Source organism: Psammomys obesus, unplaced genomic scaffold (genome assembly GCF_907164565.1).
Source record: "Psammomys obesus unplaced genomic scaffold, mPsaObe1.curated_primary_1811, whole genome shotgun sequence".
In the NCBI taxonomy this organism is placed as follows: domain Eukaryota; kingdom Metazoa; phylum Chordata; class Mammalia; order Rodentia; family Muridae; genus Psammomys; species Psammomys obesus.
Window position 1 is genome coordinate 4,947,659 of NW_026596149.1, and position 13,815 is coordinate 4,961,473.

The 13,815-nt window shown below is 37.6% G+C and overlaps 1 protein-coding gene across 1 annotated transcript in view; it reads right to left on the bottom strand.

Moving 5' to 3' along the window:
- Plxdc2 (plexin domain containing 2) overlaps window positions 1–13,815 on the bottom strand; it is a 436,538-nt gene that overhangs the window by 118,686 nt on the left and 304,037 nt on the right. Inside the window, exon 6 of the mRNA XM_055593812.1 lies at window positions 9,414–9,532. Within this exon, the coding sequence (XP_055449787.1) occupies window positions 9,414–9,532 (119 nt within the window). The remainder of the gene's footprint in view (window positions 1–9,413; window positions 9,533–13,815) is intronic.

A 13,815-nucleotide genomic window follows, 5' to 3' on the forward strand; every position in this document is an offset into this window, starting at 1 on the left:
AGAAACCTGAACTTTTCTATTTCAACATTTTATGTATATGGACCTTTAATTTTCTATCTCATCTTCCTAGAATGACAGAATGATTTTATCTTTTATTCAATAGGAAATCTAACACAGACACACTCACACACACCTTCAAACTCCCTTTTCTATTAACAAAATAATACATAAAGTAAAAAAAAATTTACACAAAGTTGTCTGCAACTATATTTGAAGAGAAAAAAAATCACTCTTAAGTTGAATATTAAAATCGGTCTGGTTTCTCGAATATTGTTAATGATCTGCTCAAATATTTTAATTCATTTTACCTTATACTTATTGAGATCATTAATAAACTTGACCATGTGAAAGCAAAATGACTTATAATTTAAAGATGGATTTGTAGCATAGTATAGTGGAATATGCCTGCATTCCAGCACTAGGGAGGCTTGCGCAGTGAAAGAATGGGTGTATGTTTGGCCTGGGTTATCTAACAGCAAGCCACCAAACAGAACCAAGCCAACCAAACAGATAAACACGCAACATCCCAAGCCAGTATACATATTCTGTTGAAAATGTGAAAACACATAACCCAGCGAAGCTGATAAATAAAATCAACCTCTTTAATGAAGGTGAGATTGTGTCTTTATTTACACAACTTAACGTGGACCAGGGGAAGAAAGAAGACATTATGAAGAGAAAAATATAGTGTGCACATTTTCCTCTATTTTACAAGATAGAAATCTATGACCAGAGCTTTTAGGGGTTAGTTGCCTTAAGAAAAACACATGTGATTATTTAATTTGAAATGTTCTGATATCTAAGTGTTGTCAACACACTTTACACATTCTTCACAGACCATAAAAATCACAAATCACCAGAGCAACCTCTTATTTAAAGATTGCTTACTCCTGAACTGGGGAATGTTCATGCAAATGAAAATAAGAAAGTAGGTGCCCATATAGTCAGGCCTGGTTAGCCTGACTCAGGACACTACTCCTGAGGTGAAGATTTCACCTGGAAAGAAAACTAGATAAAGGATCTTGCTGAAACACGGTCTGGGAATAAATCAGAGAAGCAAGATGAAGAAAATCCTATACTTCTCTCACAATTTGAGAAGAGTTGGAATGTCTTAAGTCTTTAACCACAAGAACTCAGTAGCTTTTTGGTTATGGAACATCAGGGCAGAGAGAGTAGATATGAGTTGAAAACATACCCCAGGAAATGATATCCCTTCCTTTCCTATCATAAAACGTTAAAAGGAAACCACAAATAAACACACACACACACACACACACACACACACACACACACACACACACATTAGCATTAGCAGACTTACATAAGCAACCTGAAAACAAGATAAACAGGTAGAGGCAATGACAAAACTAGAATTTAGTGCTAAAGTGATTTTCTTCATAGCATTGATGTTTTTTCATATTTTGCTATTTTCTTTGATTATTTTACCCACAGCAGTTGTTATTAGAATACAATCAAGAGTGAGCTATTCAATTGCACTTTCTTACAGTTTGCGAAGAAACAGAAGTTAAAACACTATCGACTTTTCTTTGTGAATAACTGAATACATATATCCAAATATAGGAATGATAGGATCCTAATAAAGCAGCGAAGATACAACCTACATATATTCAAAGTTCAAGAAATCATCTGTGTCAACATTTTCTATATAAGCATTCCTTTTTAAATTTAACTTTTTTATATAATTTCTTCATTTTACACTCCAATTGTAGTTCCCTCTGTCTTCTCCTGCTCCCACTCACCCTCTTTCTCTCCTATTCCCCTCCCCTGTTCCTCAGAAAGGGGGAGCCCTCCTCCTCTACCATCTGACCCCAGCCTATTATGTCTTAATTAGGACTACTTGCATCCTCTTCCTCTGTGGCCTGGCAATGCGCCCCCCAAAGGGAAGTGACCAAAAAGTGGACAACAGTGTCAATGTCAGCAACAGCCCCTGGGAAGACTGAGCTGCCTATTGGCTACATCTGAGCAGGGAGTCTAGGTCTTCTTTGTTCATGGTCCTTGGTTGGTGCATCAGTCTCTGCAGGCCCCCAGGGGCCTAGATTTGTTGGCTCTGTTGGTCTTCTTATGGAGTTCTTGTCCGCTCTGAGTCCTTCTATTCCCCCACTCTTTGCTATGACTCCCTGTGCTCTGCCCAAAATTTGGCTGTGAGTCTAAGCATCTGCTTAAATCCTTTGTTGAGTGGAGTCTTTCACAGGACATTTATGGTAAACTACCATTCTGTTCTTTCTCTTCAACTTCGTCCTGTGTCTATTCTATTTGCCCTTCTGAATGAGAATTAAGCATCCTCTCTAGGGTCCTCGTTGTTATTTAGCTTCTTTAGATCAATGAATTGTAGTATGGTTACCATGCTAATATCTGCATTTCTTCATGTGCTTTTCATCAGTATTTCTTCTTTCCTGCCTTTCCAAACATTTATCTGTATCTATATATACACACACAAATATATCTCATGGGTATATATTTTATATCACATATATATCTATATCATACATGAAATATATGCATAAATCACTTTTCTATTTGCACTTATAAAGATTATTGGTCATATATATATGTATATATGCATGTATATAATTAATACTGTATTGTATACTGATCAAACATTGTTATTCATATATCAACCAGGATACTTACTTTATAAATAAATGATTACAGTCTTACTATTGAGTTCGTTTTGGCTTCTCTTGACTTTTTCTCATAAATTTTATAAGTTCAACAACTATTCATCCTTAAGTTTTCCAGGCTAAAACCATGCATTAAGGGTCATTACAGCTAAAACAAGAGGAATAGTCCTCAAAGAAAAAAAATTAACTGCTTGAAGGATTTTCTGAAACTCGCAACTGGATGGCTTTGACGATTTATTAACTTTGCTCTCCACCAAAGAAGTAGTTAATGCCACATGAGGAACATCAGTTTTAAATACTTCAACGGGAGGGTAGATTGAAAGTGATTTCACTTAATAAATAGCCACATTTCTCCATGGTGCAGCTCCTCTGAGCTTTGCTGTTGAAGGAAGTGGATGTGAGAAGATGACTCCTAAGCTGTGTGGGTTATCTAATACTGGTGTGGCTCCTTACATGTGTGTGCCCTTTTAATTGCAGTACAATAACCCAAAGGCCATCATTATCCCTTACACGAATTTGATAAAAATTTGATAAAAGTCATCAAGTCCATAATTCACAACAAATAATCGCTTTGTTTTTTAATTTACTTTCTAACCCATGTTCTAGTAAAGAGAGATGAAGCAGGCGAGAGAGGTGCTCACTAAATGAGAGGTGTATGGGGAGCCAGCATCTCCAGCAAGGATTCCAGACTGAAGGCCTATACTTTTGAGATCATATACTTTCTAGAGGAAGTAATTTTCTTGTTAGATTATCAATAGAGTCCCAATTCCAGTCCATGCCACTTGTAATGAAGCAACCCCACCTTTCTAAATAGCTTCTGAAGATAATATAAAAGATCTGGAATTTGGGGTCCTAGCTACTCATCAGAATAAGAAATAGAGATTTGATTTTCCAACTTTACCCCATCTAAGAAGAGACATTTAATTTACATATAGGTTTTTCTCAGTGAAAACAAGTAGTAAATCATAGGATAAACACTGTGAAAAGGCAAACTACTTTTTATACTTTTGCTATTTCTCTAGGTTGGGGATAATGTGGAAAGGATCAACTAGAACAAACAGTTGTGAATCACAAGGTGAGATAGTCACAGTGAAAACTAGAATGTGTAGGGAGGCAAGGTAGGATTGAACTTAAATCATGGTCTAGAGTTGTATTTCTTGTATTAAAATTTTGATTTATAAATAATTATAAATCAACCTGTCTGAATATTTAACATTTCTTTTCTATCAACAAAAGAAGCTACTTGTTTTTTTTTGTTGTTGTTGTTTGTTTGTTTGTTTTTTGTGAAAGAGATGATTATCACTTTAAGCACAGAGGCAATGCCTGGCATGTAGGAACTACTTAAAACAGGTCAGGTTTTTATCAAGCTTAGAAATTTTTATTAAAAGTGAACAAGATTCCTACTCCCAGATATGGCAAACAAAATTGTTTTGTGTCATGTACTCTATTAATACCAAACAAGAAAATCAGACTAAATATGAAAAGCAAAAAGGCTAGAGGTGGCTATCCCAAAGCATGACTGGAAAAGGTAGCAGGCCAAAGAAGAACATCTACCGGCAAAACCAACTCGAAGTTTTCTGAAGACACCTCTTAATCAAAGGGAAGACCAGAGTCCGGGAAGATAATAGAGCTTCTGACTCTCTCTCCAGTTAAGGAAAAAGTGCCTTCAGTGTCTAAGGAAAGCATCCATAAACACTCAGGCTCCTTTATAAATGGTTAAAGGATTACTGTTTTATTTTTTTTTATTAGTTACATTTTATTAAGTCTGTATTCCAGCTCAATCCCTCTCCCTCATTTCCTCTCAATCCTACCCTCCCTCCCTTATCTCCTCCTTGCCCCTTTCCAAGTCCACTGGTTGGGGAGGACCTCCTCCCCTTTCATCCGACCCTGTTTTATCAGGTATCTTCAGGACCGGCTGCAAAGTCCTCTGTGGCCTAGCAGGACTGCTCCTCCTTATAAGATATGATAAACATAATGAAATCTATAGACCTAAAGAAGATAAACAAGAAAGAAGACCCAGGGTAAGATGATCAATCCTCACAAATGGGATGGACACTGGACATAGGAGAAAACCAGTAACAGGACAGGAGCCTACCGCAGAGGGCCTCTGAAAGACTCTCCCTAGCAGTTTATCAAAGCAGATACTAAGACTCATAACCAAACCTTTGGCAGAGTGCAGGGAATCATGTGAAAGAAGGGGAGTTAGTAAGACCTGGAGAGAACAGGAGCTCCACAAGGACCAAAGGATTACTGTTTTAAAGTCAATGCTAATCACCAGCAAGCCAGCCTTAACTCTGAATATGCCTGCCCCCAAGACAGATAGAAAGAGACAGAGAGAGAGAGAGAGAGAGAGAGAGAGAGAGAGAGAGAAAGTCAGTGAAGTATCTGTCCAAATCTCAGTGCCAAACCAAGAAAGCAAATATTCCCTAGAGGAACAAAACATTACAATTCTAAATATATCACTTGGAATCATGTAAACAAGGTCTATCATTTCATTAGAAATTACCTAGTATGCAAGGATACATGAATGATTAATCAAAGGAAAAAGAGGGATACAAAGAGTTCCATAGGAATACAGACACTGGAGTGAGTTACAAGCTGTAAAAGGATTGCAGGGAATCTTATGAAAGAAGGGGGAGATAGAAAGACCTGGAGGAGTCTGGCACTCCACAGGGAGAGCAACAGAAACAAAAAATCTGGACATAGTGGTCTTTTCTGAGACTGATACTGCAACCAAGGACCATTCATGGAGATAACCTAGAACCCTTGCTCAGATATAGCCCATGGCAGCTGAGTGTCCAAGTGGGTTCCCTAGTAATGGGAACAGAGACTGTGTCTGACATAAACAGTGACTGGCTCTTTGATCACCTCCCCCTGACTGGGGAGCAGCCTTGCGAACCACAAAGGAAGACAATGGAGACAGTCCTGGTAAGACCTGATAAGCTAGGGTCAGATGGAAGGGGAGGAGGACCTCCCCTATCTGTGTACTGGGCAAGGGGCATGGGAGAGGGTGGGATTGGGAGGAGATGAGGGAGGGAGCTATAACTGAAATACAAAGTGAATAAACTGTAATTAATAATAAATAAATAATTTTTAAAAAAGAAATAAATGGTTTGTTAGTAAGATGGTTAACTTTATCAGATAAGTCTATGGTTGGTAAAAGATGAAGTGGTACTGTAAGATTGAAAGATACAGCGCAGTAGTAGGTGGTAATTTGAGGAAAAAATTATGAAAAATAATCTGCCTCCCTAATTTGGCTTCACCCCAAATAAACTGTTTGGACATTAGTTAAAATAAACAACCAGGTGACAATAAGAACCTGTAATTCAAAACAGGATATCAAACTTTGGTTTAATGGCACAAACTTACCACCTGAGAAGAAGGAACCATCTGAAGGGATCTAGGCTGCTAAGAATAGTACAGCTGCAGATAACAGCTGGACACTACTGAAGGAAAGGTAAGAGCTTTGAGCAAACCCATATTCCCTTGTAGTTTAGAGAGCAGTAACAATTCCCTAATGCAATCTCATTAGAAGCAAGATTATTACAGAAAGTGAAAATGGATTTTCTAATTTATTGATCATTCCTTATTTACTCAGCACAGTGAAAAATTAATGCTTTTGGGAAATGAATATTTGGAAGCTTGACAGAACTGGAGGGTCATTTGAGAGCTTGGTATGGTATGCCAATGGTCACTAAGGGAAACATAAATACCAGATATAATCACTTGAGCAATGGAAATGAAATTTATTGCATGAAGTGCATTATGAGTTTTAACTTGCAATACAAGCAAGTTCTTTATTGGTGGACTTATGTAAGGAAGTTTTTTTTTCTTCTCCCTTATCCCAAACAAAGTAAAATCAAACAAAGCTGTCCTTAGCTTGTGAAAAACAAAACAAAACAAAAAAATCCAAAACAATAAAACAAAAAAAAACCATGCCAGGAAAGAGCAGATGCTGCTCTCTTTACAATTTCAGTTCTTGATTCTGGAAAGAATTTTATGATTTATACTGTATGTTGTTTCAATCATGGCTTTATACACTAGCTGGAATACATCTTCTGATTATGTCATATTTGTATAATGGGTAGAGAATAATTAAACAGCAAATATATCAACAAGAATTTATTGAAAACAAAAATGAGTTGGTTTATAAGTTGTTATACATAGTCTTCTCGGGGAAACAAAAAAAATCAAGAGTCTAGGAACACAAATAAAGAAACTTACTGCTAGATTATCCTCTCTAATTGTATGTCTTAGGCACATACTTTAATCTCTTTCATTCAATTACTTTGTTACAAAATAACCATGTATAACACAGTTTCCGAATCAACCAGCAAGCATTCATTGCCCACCTCTGTGTTGGTGCTTTGATGATACCCTGAAGCTATGCGGCTCTCAGGACTTGTTGAACAGCTGGAAACTACATGTGCAAGAACTTGTAAAGGATGATAAACTCTGCAGAGCACCATATTTTCTTTTTGCTGTCATAATTTGTGATCATAAATATTATTCTTGAAGTGCAGGGAACTCCAAACGCAGAGGGACTTCTTGTGTGTGGGCACATACGTGCGCATGTGTGTGAAGGTCGTAGATAATCTTCAGACATCATTTTTAGGAAGACAATCTACTTCATTTCTTTAGAGTTGGTCTCTCACTGTCCTGGAGCTTGCCAAGTAGACTAGGCTGGTTGGCTAGTGAGCCATAGGAACGCATCTGCCTCCACATCCCAAGCCTGAAAATTGTAAGTATATATACCTCCAGACCCTTTTGCTTTTTAACACACATTCCTTGGACTTGAACTAAGGTCCTCATAGTTATCATAGTAAGAACTTTACAAGTTGAGCCATCTCCCTGGATCAGCAAAGGGATTCCTTTTTGGAAATTTTTACAAAAAGAAATTCAAAAACAGTTTTTTCATGTTTCTGAGGATGGGACTTAGGACTTTGGTTATGCTAAACAAGTATTCTAGCACTCAACGATATCATTTTAGTGATACATTGTCCACACAAAAATGTATGAAAGTTATCCGAAATCAAAGGGAAACTGCTTTCCTTAAAAAGGACAGAAGCACAAATAATAACAAGCAAAAGACCTCTGTGAACTCACAGGATAGAGACATGTTGACACAGTCTGGGAAGTCAGGCAACATTGAACTACTTGTCGGCTTAAAGGTCCCCATGACAAAGCAGGAAAACCACAATGAGAAATTGTTCTTTGACTAAAATGGACAAATATGAAAAACATTCTGAAATGCCAACTAAGAACAAAGAGAGACCAGAAGAATTAGGTTGAACTCTGCACTGTGAGACAGTCCTCAAGAACAGCGTAAATAAAGATGGAAATTTTGATTATAACAACTAGAGTGAGGCCAGAATAAGAATACAAATCTCTTTTTTTGTCAATGTTGACAGTGGGTAAGAGGGAAGACAGCAGACTGACCCTGGTCATTCCAAAAACAATTTAAACCAACAGTGGGAATTAAAACTATTGAAAACTACCATTCCTAGATGTTACACTGACATTCCAGCAAATCCCTTAGGATAAAAAAAAAAAAAAATCTGGGAATGAATGAGGCTATTCTATTCTAAGAACTAGCCTTAGAAAAAATTCCCAGCTTCCAGGGAATAAGCTTCCATAAGAATACAGGGGGCAGTGATGTCTAAAACGTAACACTGGACAAAAGCAATTCAGAGCAAAACACATCCCTTATCAGTCTCCATCTGCAGAGTGCCTGAAGGAAATAAAGTTCTGAATGGAAAATCTTTTCCAAAACTATGAAAATAACTGACATAATTGGTACCTTTAAAAATGTTGTTCTATTTAATACATGTTTTATAACGTTTACTTTATGGCAGTAAATAGATTTCAGAAGAGATGACTACAGTGAATTCTTTATCATCCACAAACTTTTGACAATCAGCAATTTTTTTTTTTTTTTAAGAAAAGACAATCTTTGGATTGAAAGGAAGATATGGACATGTATTAAAACTACCCATTACTTATGCGTTAACGTATGGTTTAAATGACCGCTAATAATTTGTATGTCAGAATTAGTCCTGTACTCCCACTGCCTTAAAAATTACATCTGTAGTTCTTGTAACATTTTGTGTATTCTTCACCTAGTAACCGTCATTATACTGTCAACAGAGTTTGAGATCAAAAGCAGTTTTATTCTGGTCTAAGCATTCTACAAAGCTTAAGGCTACAATTTTTATTCTTTGTCAGTCTATTAATATGAAATAATATATAATTTAAGTTCTCTTGTTCAGCCGGTCAGTAAGGTTATAATAATTCTTCCTATCAGATTTTAGTGAACATTAGTCAGAAAAATTACAGGCATTAATTTCCTGGAACTCTCAATATTAGATCACCCACTTCCATGTCAATTAATATGTCAGAATCAGAGTAAAATAAGAAATCAACAAGCCAGCCCCCTCCAACCTAAAAATGTAAACATCTATATAAGGATGAAAGCATCCTTTAAAATAAGCATCCTTTCTTAGCTATTTCTTATTATAAAATATTCAATAATTTTATAAATTTATAGGTTTAATGGCAATGATATCAGAATACAAAACAGAACAAGACACACTCCCCTTAATTTTAACTCATAGTGCTTGGTAAAAATAGTTTTTAAAAGGGGGTTTATTCAATAAAGGAAATTAATGAATGAGAAAATATTTGAAGTTCATGACTGTAATATTTTAATATTTAGAGGAAAGGGTCGTTGTCACGGTCAATGGGAAGAAATATATTCAACTTGTCACTTACTTCTTTGTATCCGAAGATGATGCGCCCATCCATGAGGAGTGTCGCCTGGAAAGTGAAGCTTCCCAGGTTGTAATTATCCTGCAGGTGGACATGGTCCCATTGGACCACAAGGGCTGTACCTGTAATCCAAGAGAAGAAAGAAGAAACCTTCTGAGAAAAATACCTATATCAATTCTGGAAGCACATCCATAGACACATTTATTTAGCTGTCAAATCAGGTCACTGTGCTATTCCAATTTTATATGGTTAAGTGAGATTCTGTTTCCAAATAGCATATATATATTTGGATTGAGAATTCACCAAATATTTGATAAAAATCCAGGCTCATACTGAGGTTAATGTGGCTCCGGCCCAATGTGGTGGAATTTTGCCTATGAAATTTCTATTACTGTTAATTGATTCTATCTGTCGATATCCATGGGCCGCTTTCTAAACAGCATGGTAGACTGAATGAATTTCAAATACTTTTGACAGATGCTCAGAAAGAACACCTTCACAAAAGCTAGGCTTACACATAAAAGACAACACTGTCCTTTGGAACTTGGAATTTTATTCTTCTCCTAAAAAGGCCCCTTTAACAAATAATGGGACTTCTTCTCTTTGATGAACTACACCTGTGTTTCCATGTTTTGTTGACTGGCTTTCAGGAGACTGAAGAGCTACTTTCAGGGACATTGCATGAACCTCCCTTGGAGAACATGGACTGAAGCTGCTCTTGAATAGAGCTTACTCTGGTTGCCTTAACCTTCTTTTTTATTGTTTTTTTAAATTATCATTATTTTGTTAATTACAGTTTATTTATTCTGTATCCCCCCTGTACCTCCCTCCCTCCTTCCCTTCCAGTCCCACCCTCCCTGAAAAGGGAGGTCCTCCTCCCCTTCCCTCTGACTCTAGTCTATCAGGTCTCATCAGGAGTGGCTGCATTGACTTCTTTTGTGGCCTGGTAAGGCTGATCCCCCTCAGGGGGAGGTGATCAAAGAGCAGGCCAGTCAGTGTCGGAGACAGTTCCTGTCCCCATTACTATGACGTCCATTTGGACACTGAACTGTCATAGGCTACCTCTATGCAGGGGTTCCAGGCCATCACTATGAGTGGTCCATGGCTGGAGTATCAGTTTCAGAAAAGACCCCTGTGCCCAGAATTTTAGGATCTGTTGCTGTCCTTGTGGAGCTCCTCTCCTCTCCAGGTCTTACTATCTCCATTTCATTCATAAGATTCCCTGTACTCTGGCCAAAGTTTGGCTATGAGTCTCAGCATCTGCCTTGATACCCTGCAGGGTAGAGCCTTTCAGAAGCCCTCTGTGGCAGGCTCCTGTCCTGTTCCCTGTTTTCTCCCTTCTCCGATGTCCATCCTCTTTGCCTTTCTGAATGGGGATTGAGCATTTTAGCCAGAGACCTCCTTCTTGATTGGCTTCTTTAGGTGTGCAGATTTTATTTTTTTTAATCCTACATTATATATCTAGTATCCACTTATGAGTGAGTATATACCCTTTGTGTCTTTCTGCTTCTGGGATAACTCACTCAGGATGATCTTTTCAAGTTCCCACCATTTACCTGCAAATTTCATGATTTCCTTGTTTTTTTTTTTCTTTTTTTTAAATCTCTGAGTAATATTCCATTGTGTAGATGTACCACAATTTCTGTATCCATTCCTCAACTGAGGGGCATCTGGGTTGTTTCCAGCTTCTGGCTATTAAAATAAAACTGCTACAAATATAGTTGAGCAGATGTCCTTGTTGTATACTTGAGCATCTTTTGAATATATACCTAGGAGTGGTATGGCTGGATCTTGAGGAAGCGCTATTCCTAATTGTCTGAGAAAGCAACAGATTGATTTCCAAAATGGTTGCATAAGTTTACATTCCCACCAGCAGTGGAGGAGGGCTCCCCTTTTCCACATCCTCTCCAGAATGTGTTGTCACTTGAGTTATTCATCTTAGCCATTCTGATGGGTATAAGATGAAATCTCAGGGTCATTTTGACTTGCATTTTCCTGATGATTAAGGATATTGAACATTTCCTTAAGTTTTTCTCTGCTATTTGATATTACTGTATTGAGAATTCTCTGTTTAGCTCTGTACCCTATTTTTTAATTAGATTACTTAATTTGTTGCGGTTTAATTTCTTCAGTTCTGGATATATATATATACTGGATAGTAGCCCTCTGTCAGAAAAAGGGTTGGTGAAGATTCTTTCCCAATCTGTAGGCAGTCGTTTTGTATGATGACAGTGTCGTTTGCTTTACGTAAGCTTTTCAGTTTCATGAGGTCCCATTTATTGATTTTGCACTTAGAGCCTGTGCTGTTCAAGAAGTTGTCTCCTGTGCCAATGGATGCAAGGCTCTTCCCCACTTTTTCTTCTAAGCCGTTTAATGTGTCTGGTTTTATATTGAGGTCTTTGATCTACTTGGACTTTAGTTTTGTACAGGGTGATAAGTATGGATCTATTTGCATTGTCCTACATGTAGACATCCAGTTTGACCAGCACCATTTCTTGAAAATGCTGTCTTTTTTCCATTGTATGGTTTGGGCATCTTTGTCAAAGATCAGGTGTCCATAAGTGTGTGGGTTTATTTCTGGGTCTTCTATTTGGTTCCATTTTTCTACCATTCTGTTTTTATGCCAGTATCATGCAGTCTTTATTACTGTTGCTGTATACTACAGCTTGAGATCAGGGATCGAGATACCTCCAGAAGATCTTTTATTGTAGAGGATTGTTTTAGCAATTCTGGGTTTCTTGTTATTCCATAGGAAACTGAGAATTTTTCTTTCAAAGTTTGTAATGAATTGTGTTGATAATTTGATGGGAATTGCATTGAATATGTAGATTGCTTTTGGTAAAATGGCCATTTTTGCTATTTTAACCCTGCCAAGCCATGAGCATGGGAGATCTTTCCATCCTCTGATATCTTCTTCTAATTCTTTCTTCAGAGAATTGAAATTTTTTTCATACAAGTCTTTGACTTGCTTGGTTAGGGTCACACCAAGGTACTATATGTCTTTTATGGCTATTGTGAAGGGTTTTCTTTCCCTAAATTTTTCTCAGCCATTTTGTCTTTTGTATACAGGAGGGCTACTGATTTTTTTTAATTACACTTTATTCACTTTGTACCACCCATAAACCCCTCACTCCTCCCCTCCTAATCCCACCTTCCCTCCCTTCTTCAAGCATGCCACTCCCCAAGTCCACTGATAGATGAGGTTACCATCTCCTTCCTTCTGATCTCAGTCTATCAGATCACATCAGGAGTGGCTGCATTGTCTTCTTCTGTGGCCTGGTAAGGCTGCCGCTCCCCCTTCATGGGAAGGTGATCAAAGAGCAGGTCAATCAGTTTATGTCAGAGGCAGGCCCTCTTCCCATTACTATGGAACCCACATGGACACTGAACTGCTATGGGCTACATCTGTGCAAGGGTTCTAGGTTATTTCCATGCATGGTACTTGGTTAGAGTATGAGTCTCTGGAAAGACCCCTGTGTTCAAATTTTATGGTTCTGTTGCTCTCCTTGTAGAGTTCCTGTCCTCTCCAGATCTTACTATTTCCCTCTTCTTTCATAAGATAAAAAAAAAAAAATCAGTAGCCCTCCTGCTACTGATTTTTTTTTTTGAGTTAATATTGTATCCAGCCACTTTGCTGAAGGTGTTTATCAGCTATAGGAGTTCCCTGGTAAAATTTTTTGGGATCACTCAGGTATACTATCATATCATCTGCAAATAGTGATACTTTGGTTTCTTCCTTTCCCATCGGTATCCCCTTGATCTCCTTCAACTGTCTTATTGCTCTAGCAAGGACTTCCAGCACTATGTTGAAGAGATATGGAGAGAGTGAGCAGCCTTGCCTTGTCCCTGATTTCAGTGGGATTGCTTTAAGTTTCTCTCTGTTTAGTTTGATATTGGCTATATGCTTTCTGTAAATCGCCTTTACTATGTTTAGGTATGTGCCTTGTATCCCTGATCTCTCCAAGACTTTAAATATGAATGAGTGTTAGATTTTGTCAAATGCTTTCTCTGGATCAAAGGAGATGATCATATAGTATTTTTTTTTCTTTCAGTTTGTTAATATGGTGGATCACATTGATGCATTTCCGTATATTGAACCACCCCTGCATACCTGGGATGAATCCTACTTGGTCATAATGGATGATATCTTTGATGTGTTCTTGGATTCGATTTGCAAGTATTTTGTTGAGTATTTTTTCATCAATGTTCATAAGGGAGATTGGCCTGAAATACTCTTTCTTTGTTGGGTCTTTGTGAGGTTTAGGTACCAAGGTGACTGTGGCTTCATAGAATGAGTTTGGTAGTGTTCCTTCTGTTTCTATTTTGTGGAATAGTTTGAAGAGAATTGGAGTTAGCAATTCTTTGAAAGTCTGGTAGAATTTTGCACTGAAACCATCTGGTCCTG